This window comes from Carcharhinus amblyrhynchos, chromosome 24 (assembly GCF_965287045.1).
Source record: "Carcharhinus amblyrhynchos chromosome 24, sCarAmb.v2.hapA, whole genome shotgun sequence".
NCBI classification, from domain to species: Eukaryota; Metazoa; Chordata; class Chondrichthyes; order Carcharhiniformes; family Carcharhinidae; genus Carcharhinus; species Carcharhinus amblyrhynchos.
The window spans coordinates 19,372,689-19,385,875 of record NC_137347.1 but is presented as its reverse complement, the minus strand read 5'-3'; the positions used below and the strand labels follow the sequence as shown (position 1 = coordinate 19,385,875).

Genomic DNA, 13,187 nt, shown 5'->3' with positions numbered 1-13,187 from the left:
ATGTGAATGTTTCCCCACCAGGTATAAACCAGATATAATCTGGTCAGATGGAGACTGGGAAGCACCAGATACCTACTGGAACTCCACTGGATTTCTGGCCTGGCTTTACAACGATAGCCCTGTCAAGGTACTTATTAGCAATATTTACAAGATCATTGCGGGTGATTATAATTAACTCATTTTTAATTTGTTTATCTATTTGGGATCAGATATATTAAACTTCTTTTTTACCCTGCATATTCAGCATTATGTGTAAAAGTTGTTCCATTTCTCTTGTGAACAATTCCCCTCCCTCCCAGCTTCTATTTGCTTTAGTTGTTCCCTTGTTTCATTGAATTTAGCTGTGCTAAAATTACATATTTGTGTTCTGATCCTGGATGTTCCTGACAACAGCTCATGTTAAATTCAAGCGTTCTGTGGTCACTGTCTTCCTCTCCACCTGTATAATCTCCACCTTTTATACCTCTTATAAGAATTGATGCTTGAATTCTCGGTTATTGACAAATATCAGCTGTTACAAACCTAATTGATGTTATAGCTGGACGGAAAGATCCCAGAATGGATCCCTAGCTCACAAGACAGTAACTTTACATTTTTTAGAAAACGTGGAGGAAAAGCCACAAGGCTGCCAGTTAGCTTCCAGCAACAAAAAATTATTGACATGAAAAGTTTGACTATAATACAACATTCCTTCACACTTACTTATCTTTACAAACGTTTACATGTTTTAAGGATTGCACTGGGTACAAAATATGTTTTATGCCATAATGTTCTCGGTTAACGGAGTTCCTGTAACCCAACAGCCTAGAAGTGGCCAGATAACGCCCCACTCTGGAATCAATTGGCAGGTGCCACTCAATCAATCTTCCATGGATTTTTCCTGAAATTCCCCGCAGATGTTTATCACACAAGTGTTTCTGAATTCCACTCACAAAAAGATGCATGTTAACATCTTTCAAATGAATCTCGGCTGTTTTAGCAACGATTGGCGGATCCTCCAGGTTTTCCAACTCTCCTTTCCTTATTCCTTTGTCTTGAATTGCAACATGCACCCAAATGACCACACAACATCTCAAACACTCAATCCCCAAGAGAACACTGTCGTTTTCAAAAGTTGGAAGTAAGGATACCAAACTTATGATTTCTTCAGGTATGGAGCTCTACTATAGCCAGCCTCACCATGTCTCACTTTAACTTCAGTGAACAATGCCTTGTTCCAATGGCAGCTCCCTTTTGTTCCTTTTCACTTCAATATTCTTGTAGTTTCTTTTCCATTCCCTGCTTTCAAGAACAAACTGTCCTTTAGTTCCTCTGGAGCTGTTGTTTTTTGTGCGCATTACTCCATTGCATGGCTTTCCTGCTGCTAGCAGAATTGAGAGCTGTTCCCTCTCTGGCTTCATATACCTATTGCCTGGATCAGGTTAAACACTGTAAAATTCTGTGGAGCAAGAAACCAAGTTAAAGCTTCAGGCTAATAATCATTTGTTGGAACTGAGACAACTTAGAGATATAACAATTTCTGTACAATGTAGGGGAAAGGGTTAGTAGGGAGGTAGGGCAGGGCAGGACAAAAGGAGAAACTCAGTGATTGGCAGGAGAGATTTACAAGGCCAAGGGGATAGTAATGGGAGATGTAAAGAACCGAAAAGGTGTGTCTGGAGGGGCAAGTGGGGAATGATAGAATTATTATCAAATGCTGCGCTTCAAAAAATGGGCAGAGATCGTGATCAGAATTGTTGAACTCAATCCTGTAACCAACATCGTATGAGTAAAAAAGACAGATATCTGGTCATTATCATGTTTCTGTTTTGGGCTCTTGCTGCACATGAATTAACTGCCATGTTTCCTACATTTCAACAATGACTACACTTCAGAAGCACTGCACTGGATATAAAGTGCTCAGTGGCATCCTAAGAATTGTGAAAGGCACTATATAAATATCTGTTCCTTTGTCTCTTTTGCTAGGATACTGTGGTAACCAATGATCGTTGGGGAGCTGGTTGTTCCTGTAAACATGGCGGATTCTTCAACTGCGCAGACAAATACAGCCCCACCAAGCTTCAACACCATAAGTGGGAGAAGTGCACCACGGTCGACAAACAGTCGTGGGGATATCGCAGAAACATGCATTTGAATGAAGTATTGGATGTGCCATCCATTATCAGTGTACGTGTTCCTGATTAATCAATAGGGAACAGCACTAAATAACAATAAAGAACTAGAATGATAAGTTCAGGTGAAGGTGCATTGGAGTTCTGGTGTGAGCTTCCTTTGCTAACAAGTGAATCAGAGTATTTCTAAAGGTTAGCTGAATCAGTGTTATCAGGGAGGTTTCCAGGTTGTTACACAGTCTGTGCTGAGATGTTACAATTGGCTGGAAAATCTTACTGAATTTGAGAAGGATGCTGTTGATTCCTAGCAAGCTCGCCAATTTGAAAGTGCATGGGTACAGAAGTGATGCCTCTGCACTAAATAGCCTGTTAATTTTCCAAATCACCATTCTCATATAACCACAAGGTTTTGAAAGTTCCTATCAATCCAAATGATAGAAGGAGCCAAAGGAACTTTAGAGGAAGAGGGGAGAAAATTGATGAGCTGCAATAATCAGCAGAATAAAGTAATTCTGTATATTTAAATGGAGATTGACAAAAAAATGACTGACAAAACATTTATTTTTCTTAGGGAGATAAATGAGCATTTAGCTTTTAATGTGTTTTGACCTGATTTATGTCAATGTTTATGGGGTCTACAAATAAATGGGAAAATGTTTGCTACATTTTTTCTATCTATGTTAATCATATGAAATGAGGGCTATTTATTTAGCAGGTAATGAAAGGATATAGGTAATAAGAACATAAGAAATAGGAGCAGGAGTAGGCCATCTAGCCCTTCGAGCCCACCCTGCCATTGCGTGTGTTGGGTGCTGTAAAACTGCCAGAATGTATTCCGTTACTGTTATGAGGCTGAAGCTTAAAACAGAAACCATGGACAATAGAGACAGTACCCTATCTCACTGACTTTTTTTTCTCTGGCAGAATTTGATGGATGCTGTGTCTTTTGGAGGCAACTTGCTGCTTAATATTGGTCCAACCAAAGAAGGCACTATCCCTGTCATTTTCCAAGAAAGGCTGGAGGCCATTGGACAATGGTTAAATGTTAATGGTGAAGCAATATATGCGTCAAAGCCATGGCGAGTGCAGAAAGAGAACTCTACAGATATATGGTAAAGTCTGTCAGGGTTAACTATAGCACAGCTGTTTCTCTTTTCACTTTATTGCCTCCTTCTTTGTAGTTATCTTTAGTTGAACCTCATGCTTAAAGACAAAGTGAGAAACATAGAACAACTTTGATACTGCTGATACGCAGAGAGTGCAATGGACAAAGGAGAGATACTGAGCAGATGGAGGGAAAGTGAAAAAGAGAGGCTGTGAGAGGGAAAGAGGTGAGAGGGACTGGGGCTGTAGAGGACAGGTACTCAGTGAATGAAATGAATAGCCATCGATGGTGGAGTGGAAAGTGTGGGGATCAAGGAGATTTCAGAGAGGTGGAGGTATGTAGCTGGCACTGATTGTTGAGGTTGTTTCAGATGTGGCGATGGAGGGGCTTGAACAAAGATCAAGAGCCATGGCCAACAAAAGTATGAAAGCAACAAATATTGAAAAAAAAATCTCTTTCACTAAGTCATTTTTGTGGATTGACTTTGGCGTTTCTGCAACAACACATTGATCTCTTCTCACTGAGTATATTTCAAAACAGCCCACTTAACTGGAACCCCATCCACAAATATTCTTCCCCTCTACCATCAGTAAACAGTGACGATAGTGTGTACAAGAGAATATGACATCTACAAGAAATTGCCAAATTTCATTAAGCAGAACTTTCCAGACTCTTCCAGAAGCGAAGAGCAGCAGATACGTGGGAAGAACACCATATGGAAGTTCCCCTCCAAGTCACTCACCATCCTGACTTGAAAATATACTGCCATTCCTTCACTGTTGCTAGGTCAAAATCCTGGAACTCCCTCCCTTACAGCACTGTGGGTGTACCTACACCACAGTACACTGAAGCAGTTCAAGAAGGCAGCTCACCACCACCTTCTCTAGAGCAAATAGAAATGGGCACTAAATGCTGTAAATGGTAAAAAAAAAGACATTCTCCAACATCAGTATCAAAATTCAGTTATAACACTGGGGTTAGTATGACACTTGAATATCAATCTTAGGACTTTAGTGGTCTGTGTTCTTTCACACCAGGTAATAAACAGCTTGCAAGAGAGCTCACATGCAGTCTTTCATACAATTGCTGGATGTGTAGATTCTATAATGCCACTCAGTTCTCAATTATCATTTCTTTTGAAGGAAATTTTCCAATGGTGATTCCTGCGTGGACCAACAACAGTAAAGCTTATGATCTGAGTATTGAAATTGCCCTAAGGAGAGCGTTGAGTTTTGTAGTAACCGTATCTGTGCGCAATTGATAATCATTAGTTTTGTGAAAGAGATGCCATTCTTAGGATCTGGCTTCTAACTGTTGTGTCAAACTCAGGTACACCTTTGCACAATTTCAACACTCATGTTCTCCATGGAACCTGAGATTGTAAATGCTCTGTGTTCATTTATCATGGACAAAGAATCCTAGAATCCCTACAGTGCAGAAGGAGGCCATTCAGCCCATCAGATCTGCACCAACCATCAAAACCCACCCAGCCCCTTATCCCCGTAGCCCCACATATTTAACCTGCTAGTCCCCCAGACACTAAGTGGCAATTTAGCATGGCCAATCACTTTGACCCGCACATCTTTGAAGTGTGGGTGGAAACTGGAGCACCCAGAGGAAACCCACGCAGACACAGGTAGAATGTGCAAACTCCACACAGACAGTGACCCAAATTGGGAATTGAATCTGGGTCCATGGTGCTGTGAGGCAGCAGTGCTAACCGTTGTGCCACTCTGCCGCCCATATATATAATTCCTATTTCCAGTAGAGGTTATGTTGAATAATGAATATTTAAAAGTCACATTTCCCACAAGTCTCTGTCTTTAATTCAGTGTTTATCTGTGTGATGTGTCTTTGCCTCCAGGTACACTAGTAAGGGATCTTCAGTTTATGCAGTGTTCATTAAGTGGCCCAGTAATGATCTCCTAGAACTGGAATCTCCGAAGACCTCGCCAAACACCAAAGTAAGTGCTTAGGGATTTGTTCCCCTCTGGCTGTTTCTTCATCTTTATCTGACCTGTGCACAGTTGTCTCCTCTGGAGCCACTGAAGGAGCTGGACATCTGATGTATTTGAGATCACTGTTAATCCCGTTGACCAGCAGACAGTGACATTCCATTGTTGGTTTTGCCTCTGGTAGTTATCAAGTTGCTGAATCTGCATAGATATTACTTGGGTTCCGCAATTGGTTAATAAGGTCCAATGAGGTTGAATACAGAAAAACTGAGTTGTCTGATATTTCTTCGTCATTTGAACTTTGTTTCTTTTTGTCTTGTTAAATATTTTTGTTTTTTTGCAAGCTGTACTTAACCTCTCTTATTCCTTTGTCTCACTCTCACCTTTTAATCTTTAACTATGTTACTCTTTTGCACTCACAACATCCCTGACTCTCAAATTCTTCCTTCCACAAACTTTATTTCATCTAAATCTCTTCTGCCCTAGCTCGCACCAAGTTCCCTTCACCCATCCCCCACTCTGCTGGCTGATCTACATCACAACTTTAACCATTAAGCAACACTACAACTTTAAAATTCCATTGTTTTCAGATTCATCCGTGCTCTTCCAACTCCACGTTCCTCTTGAGATGTCTGCTCTCCTCTAATTCCGGCCTTTGGAATATCCCCAATATTAGTCACTCCATCATTGATAGCTGTGCATTAAGCTGGCAAGAAGCTAAGCTCTGGAACCCCTCTTTGCACCATAAGGCTCTACTTAAAACCTATTTCTTTGACCAAGCTTTTGATTATCTACCCTAATATCATTACATGGCTCGGTGAGATGTTGCTTTATAATGCTCCTGTGAAACGTTTTGGGATCTTTTATGGCATTAAATGTGCCACATAAATACCTTGTTACTATTGTCTCCAGTTATGTACTATTTGTTAATCCTTCATTGTACTAAATGTCTTTTGGAATTTGCATATTTGGTGTAACTTGCCACGATATTTTTTATTTTACTTTAGGAAATTATAGTAATATTTTTACCTTCTCTTGTGATGCTAAGGACACTCCAGCCTGAAATCACCTTCATAGAAACATAGAAGATAGGAGCAGGAGGAGGCCATTTAGCCCTTCGAGCCTGTTCTGCCATTTATTACGATCATGGCTGATCATCCAACTCAATAGCCTAATCCTGCTTTTTCCCCCTAACCTTTGATTCCATTCGCCCCAAATGGTATATCCAGCTGCCTCTTGAATAAATTCAATGTTTTGGCATCAAATACTTTCTTGGTAATGTGTTCCACAGACTCACCACTCTTTGAGTGAAGAAACGTCCTAAATGGTCTACCCTGAATCCTCAGACTGTAACCCCTGGTTCTGGACTTCCCACCATTGAGAATATCCTCCCTGCTTCAACCCTGTCTAGTTTTGTTAGAATTTTATAAGTCTCTATGAGATTCCCCCCTCATTAGTCTGAACTCCAGCAAAAACAATCCTAACCTAGTCAATCTCTCCTCATACATCAGTCCTGCCATCCCTGGAACCAGCCTGGTAAACCTTCGCTGCACTCCCTCGAGAGCAAGAACATCCTTCCTCAGCAAAGGAGACCAAAACTGCACACAATATTTTTGGTGTGGCTTCACCAAGGCCCTGTATAATTGCAACAACACATCCCTGCTCTTGTACTCGAAACCTCTCACAATGAAGGCCTGCTTCTTTACCGCTAGCTGCATCTGCATGCTTACCTTCAGTGATACCCAGGTCCTGTTGCACACTCCCCTCTCTCAATTTATAGCCATTCACGTAGTAATCTGCCTTCTTGCTTTTGCTGTACTGCATCTGCCATTGATTTGCCCACTCACCCAACCTGTCCAGGTCATTCTGAAGGATCTCTGCATTCTCATCACAGTTCACCCTCCCACCCAACTTGGTATCATCTGCAAACTTAGAGATATTATATTTTGTTCCCTCATCCAAATCATTAATATATAGGGCCCGATTTTACCATTGCGTCGCGCCCATTTTCAGGCGTGAATGAAAACTTGGTAAAGTCGGGCGTGAGGCCATTAACACTATCTACACTTGCGTCTGCCTAGGTGCCCACTTTACCAAGGCCCGAAAATGGCTGCAATCCTATTCGTATCCGAAACAGACGCAACAGTGATTTGACCGTAGTTGCTTACATTTAAATTGAATTAATGGGCTGCCTGCCCAACTTTATCAGCATTTCTCACTTTACCATCGTGTTTGCGTGTCCAGATTCGGCGCGAAACAGACATGCTCGGCAAAGGTCTGTTTCGGGCGCTCCAGCTTCCGAAGAGGTAAGTTCAGAGCTTCCCAACAGCTCTCTGACTCAGATCGGTGGTGGAGGGGGGAGGGAGTTGGGCCAGATCATTCTCTGGTGAGGGGTGGAAAGGAGAGAAGAAGGCAGAGGGAGGCCAGATTGCTGTCCGGTGATGGGGGGGAGAGGGGAGGCCAGATTGCTTTCTGGTTGGTGGGCGGGGGGAGGGAGGCCCAATTATTCTCTGGTGGGGGGGGGTGGAGAAGGGGGGCAGGGTCAGGGGGGTCTGCTGCCACTTTGCGGGTGATTGGTGGGGGGGAAAGGGGGGCAGAGGGTCACAATTGGTCTGGGTAGTGGGGGGAAGGAGGGCTTGTGGTTGGATAAGGGGGAGAGTTATGTTGTGGGAGTGGGGCAATGTCTGTGGGGGTCATCGCTCCCGCTGTTCGCTCCCGAGCCGTGTTATCTGCTTTTTGCAGCTGGGAGCAATGTGACAGGGGAGTGTTTTTCAAATCTTTTTTCACACTGGGCATGCGCAGTTCAGAGCTCTGATCGTTTCAGGTGCGATAAGCCCAGACCATAGTGTGATTTGTTTTTTTCAAGCTGAGTGCATATGGGGGCACCTGAGAACAGGTTTCCAAGTCAGATCTAAATTGTGCCCAGATTCAGTGCTTCGAATAAAAATGGTAAAATCGGGCCCAAATTGTGAATAGCTGGGGTCCCAGCACCGATCCCTGTGACACCCCACTAGTTATTGCCTACCAATTTGAAAAGCACCCATTAATTCCTACTCTTTGTATCTTCTCTGCCAACCAGTTTTATATCTATTTCAATACACTTCCCCCAATCCCATGTGCTTTAATCTTGCACAATAATCTCTTGCGTGGGACTTTGTCAAACGCTTTCTGAAAGTCCAAATATACCACATCTACTGGTTCTCCCTGTCAACTCAACTAGTTACATCTTGAAAGAATCCCAGCAGATTTGTCAAGCATGATTTCCTCTTGCTTCTTTTGCACCCAGATATCTCATTCTCTTCTGCAACTCCCTCCTCCACATCCCCTCTTTGACTAATAACAAAATCACAAAATAATTATTTAGTCATGCTTAACTTCCCTGTCCTCAGTCACTATCCCCTTCACAAAACTCCACGCTGCTGTTGACTGATCCACTGGGTGGAATTTTACAGGAAAAATTCTAAGTGTCCAGCTAGCATGAAAATGGGAGAGTTGTAGATCTGTTTTTTGTGTGAGTCTTTAATTCCCAATCTTAAGCATATAGTGCATGAAAAAATGAGCTGCAGGCAGTGGGCAGGGCTTCATTCACCAGCCAGCAGCAGAGGGACCTATTGCACGTGTACAGACCTCATGCGCAATTCCAACAGCAGAGGCTTGACTGAGAGAGAAAGAGCTGTCAGGCCTCTGCTGTTGGAGCCAGCCTGAACCAACCCCTCTACCCCTGCAATTGGAGGGGCCCATGGCCAATCGCAAGTCCCACACCCCCTGAAAACGTAGGCCACACCGCCCAGACTGATTGTGCCCCCCACCCCCCACCACCAATTATGGCAGCAGGCCCCCCTTTCCTCTGCCGATCACAGACAGAGTAGCAATGCCCTTCCACCCTCCTTCCTCCACTGATCTGATGCAGAATAGCAGTGGGACTTCCCCTGCCCACCACCCCCCCCCCCCCCCCCCAATTGCTCCCACACTGATTGCAGCTGCCAAAAACGTGATGGCCCACCACCCTCCCTCCCTCCCTCCCTCCCCTGATCAGGCCGCTCCTTCAGGCCCTGCCACTGGCGCCAGGCTGTCAGGGCCAAAGTGCCTGGCTCTTACTGCCAGAAGCACTGCCCAAGTGGCTCCTTGCCCTCGGCCTTCCCGGGGTGCTTTAATGGCCTCAGATTCTACCGGCAAGAGCAACACGCTGGTGTTTTCCTTGCCGGAGAGAACCTTCCAACAAGGCACAAAGGCAAGCATGCCTGGACGATTGAGTGCCGAGCTCTCTTAGCAGATGTAAATGAAGATTGGAATAAATTAACTTAATATATTCAGCCTCTCACCGGAAATGGGTGAGTGGCTGACTGCACTGGAAATCCGCTACGGTAAGATTGCGAGAGCCAAGAAATTGGATCCTGATTTCTCCATTATTGTGCAATTTTACTGGCTCACCCTGCCCATCGATGGGTGGGGTGGGGGGCAAATCAGTAAAATCATGGCCACTATCTCTCTTTGAGATAATATTTGGTTACATCTTAGTCAAAATGCAAAAGGATGAATCCAATTAGAGATGTAAAAAGCTGCATGAAACTTGAGGGTTTCATCAGCTACCTTCATGGACCACCATCGTATCATGCTGAGAAATATGGAGCATAGGTCTGAAGGAGCATTGCAAATGCTGGATGTACGCTTGGGAAACAGGGGAGAAACTGAGAAAACTTTCCTCTGGAAACTGTGTAGACTGGGAAAGAAATGAGCTTGCTGTGTTGAATATTTTTGTGTTCTCTCTTCAGGTGACGATGCTGGGAATTCCCGAGCCTCTAAAATGGAAGAGTTCTCCAGGTCAGGGAATCCTCATCTACCTGTTCCCTGTTTCTCCGTCCAATCTCCCATCGGAAGATGGTTGGACAGTGAAACTTGAAGGAGTTTCATAATCAGGAGAAGCTGTCTGTTTACTTGAGAAGAAGCTCGGTCCTTTGAAGCAGCTCTTGGTTTAAAAAGGTTTTGAGTGACTTTGCACTTATGTGACAAAACAATTGCTTCAAAATTTTTGATATAAATCAGCATGATTCATTTTTTGATAACTTGAAAGCATTTGTTGCATTGCTATCTTTGGAAGCGGCAATTAGAAGTGGGATTTGGTAGTGGCAAAAGAATAGGTAGAAAATATGACGATAGATTATTGTACAGATCGTAACTTATGTCACCTGACTAAACACTGCAAGGTTTAGTAGCAGAATTTGACAGTTTTGGGATAACTATTCTGTTTTCAGGGACTGCTTTTTCATTCTCATTAACTCCTGTTTTAAGTGATTCAGTCGCGTAGAAATATTCCTTCTGTATTTGTGTTGAAACCTGTCAAGATTTCCTTTCTTACAAAATGCAGCAATACACAAGACTTTATAATGTTTATTATACAAAAATGAAAAATGCTGGAAAATCTCAGCAGGCCTGACAGCATCTGTGGGGAGAGAATAAAGCCAACATTTCAATTCTAGATGACCCTTGGTCAAATAATATTTATTACACATGGTCTTAAAACTTTTAACTTGGAACCTATCAGTATGATTTTGTTAATTTGCTATAAATTTCTAACTTTTTGGCACAACTTATGGAGTTGCCTCGTGCCAAATGAGTCTCTTAACTGCAGTCCCTTAAAAATATTAATGGTCAGTGGTGAGTACACTCCAGCATTGTATGATCATCTGTGATTTAATGAAACATAGATTGGAAACCCTGAATGTTGAAACATCCTAGTTGCAATAAAACATAAACCACTTGATATGGCTCACAATCGGTGTCAAAACAAGAAACTTATTAAAACCTGTTGGTGTCCCTTGGCATGGCTCTGCAGCTAAAATGTGACCATTGCTTTGACACAAAGTTAACATTGCATCATTGGAACCAATAATGTCATTGGGTGGGATTATTGATTATTATGTCAACTCCTGCCTGTCTTCTGCAGAATCCTCATTGTTGGCAAATTTTGTGAGGTAAAAATTGTGGCTGGGAACATGTGGGGTTGGAGTTCTGTTGCTCCTCCAATCACACGCTGTTTCTCTTTCGCTTTTGCTGCTGATTGAGCCTATCAGCAGCAAGCATGAGGGTAGAACAGCCTGTGATTGGCAGAGGAGCTCCTCACAAGTGTAGTATACTCTTATGCAGAATCTATCTTACAGGTGAGTGAAGAAGAGGAAAGTTGTGGATCTTGACAGTCTTGTTTCACCTGGCCTTAATAGTCATCTATATTAAAGAAGATGGAACTCAAAATATTTAAAGAACCATTTGGAAATTGGCCCTTGATCTCAGTCCAAAGGAACCTACTTCAAGTGGACAAAACCAACAGTTTGTGATGTAACAGAATTTGGCCTGTGAGAGAAAAACACAGTTAATCATACGTGGGTATAGGTCAGATACCTTTAAAATACATGTGCCAACACAACAAAGCATAATTAAGTTGATTCCTTTAGTTTTGTGACATTATGTTGGCATCAATGGTAAAATGAAAGAAATTCCAGTAATTCTATTGGTATCCAGGAAGATGATGTCAGTCCAGATAGGAAGACAAGTTTTAGACAAATACGTTCATGAGTAATTAAACACTTAGATGATTGCAACGATCAACTAGATCAATACATTAGTAAGTTTGGATATGATATCTCTCTGGTACCTGAATATCTGACAGATCTAATAAAAAGGATTGAAAGTTCTCATTGATACTTTTGTATTCTACAACAACAAAACATTGAACTTAAGGAAGAGATACTTGGGGCGACTAGGTGATTTTTGCAGTAATGTCATTGTAATGTGACTAATAAATAAAATTTACTTTTTACTTCGGAATTAAGAGAAATCAGTATAATTTGGGACAAACTTTTGGGATTCCATTATGAGACAAGGTGATAGCACAAATATTTGATGTAATCTTATTCATTGTTTTAACCATAGTAACTATGAGCTTGATGAGTGTAAAGTGAAAGGTTAACAATTTGGAACAATGTCTATTTGTCATTACATGCAAAATGAAGGTAGAGATTTGAAAGGATGATGAGGGATCAGTATATTGCTGAAATATTTCACACCCAATCCGGGGAATGTAAGTAAGCTTGGATGGTACTTTTAAGTAAAAATAATTCTCAGACTAACCTTACTGAATAAACTAACAGGATCAAACAAAGCCAGCTTTGAAGTAACATATGATTCCTTGACAATAATCACCTATGTGAATCTGTCGTGTGGGTCTCTCTGAGGGCATAAAGGTGACTATAGCCCTGAGGGAGATGGACGTGGCTAGACAGTGGCCTGTCAATGTCTCCTGACATGGGTTGGCACTGCCAGGTTAGCACCATATCCATGCCAATCTGTTCCAAGAGATGGGCCCCAGTGGGAGCCTCATCGGATGGGGGGCATTAATTCAGATTTGATTGAGGGCCAGGAGTGGATGGAGGAGCAGGGGGATGCCAGCAATGGCCATTTGAAAGGGGTAGAGAGTGGGGGAAGAAGGGGCTGATGATTTGTTGTGGGGTGGGGAAAGGAAAGGGAAGGCGCCCTTTAAAGATGGCACCCTGACCTCAGTGCAGCTAGGTTTTGGCAGTGTGTTGAGCCCTTCCCGCCCCTCTGCATGACAGCATGAAACATGCCCTTGGATTTTTTTTAGGCAGATGTCATGTGTTTCTCGGAGAAACACACTGGTTTTCTCACCCGAAATAATACTGCCATTTTTTTGGTCGGCTTTCCCCCATCGTTTGAGAAGATGAAGTTAGCCAAATTCTGATTGAAGGTGCTTGCCTAGAAGATGAAAGAAGATGCATGCTTTCATGGAACTGATCACCCATTGAAAGTCACAGAGATCTTTTGGGCATGAGTTATTTTAGGTACATGAGATTAGGTTAATGTAGAAAGAAGACAGAACAATACTCATGAGAAGATTCAATTGTCCGGATGCATGATTCTGACATATTTTGATTTATCTAATTTTGTATTACATCTTCGTTCTAACTGATATTTTTCTTTAAATAAAACTTTGAATTCACCATC

General features: G+C 42.4%; 1 protein-coding gene across 1 annotated transcript in view; it reads left to right on the top strand.

Annotated features, from left to right (window-relative positions):
• Positions 1-13,187, top strand: part of LOC145357924 (tissue alpha-L-fucosidase-like) — a 26,265-nt gene extending 13,078 nt beyond the window's left edge. Inside the window, exons 4-8 of the mRNA XM_080211503.1 lie at positions 22-127; positions 1,966-2,166; positions 3,036-3,223; positions 5,081-5,180; positions 9,944-13,187. Coding sequence (XP_080067629.1) covers positions 22-127; positions 1,966-2,166; positions 3,036-3,223; positions 5,081-5,180; positions 9,944-10,084 — 736 coding nt within the window. The 3' untranslated portion in view covers positions 10,085-13,187. The remainder of the gene's footprint in view (positions 1-21; positions 128-1,965; positions 2,167-3,035; positions 3,224-5,080; positions 5,181-9,943) is intronic.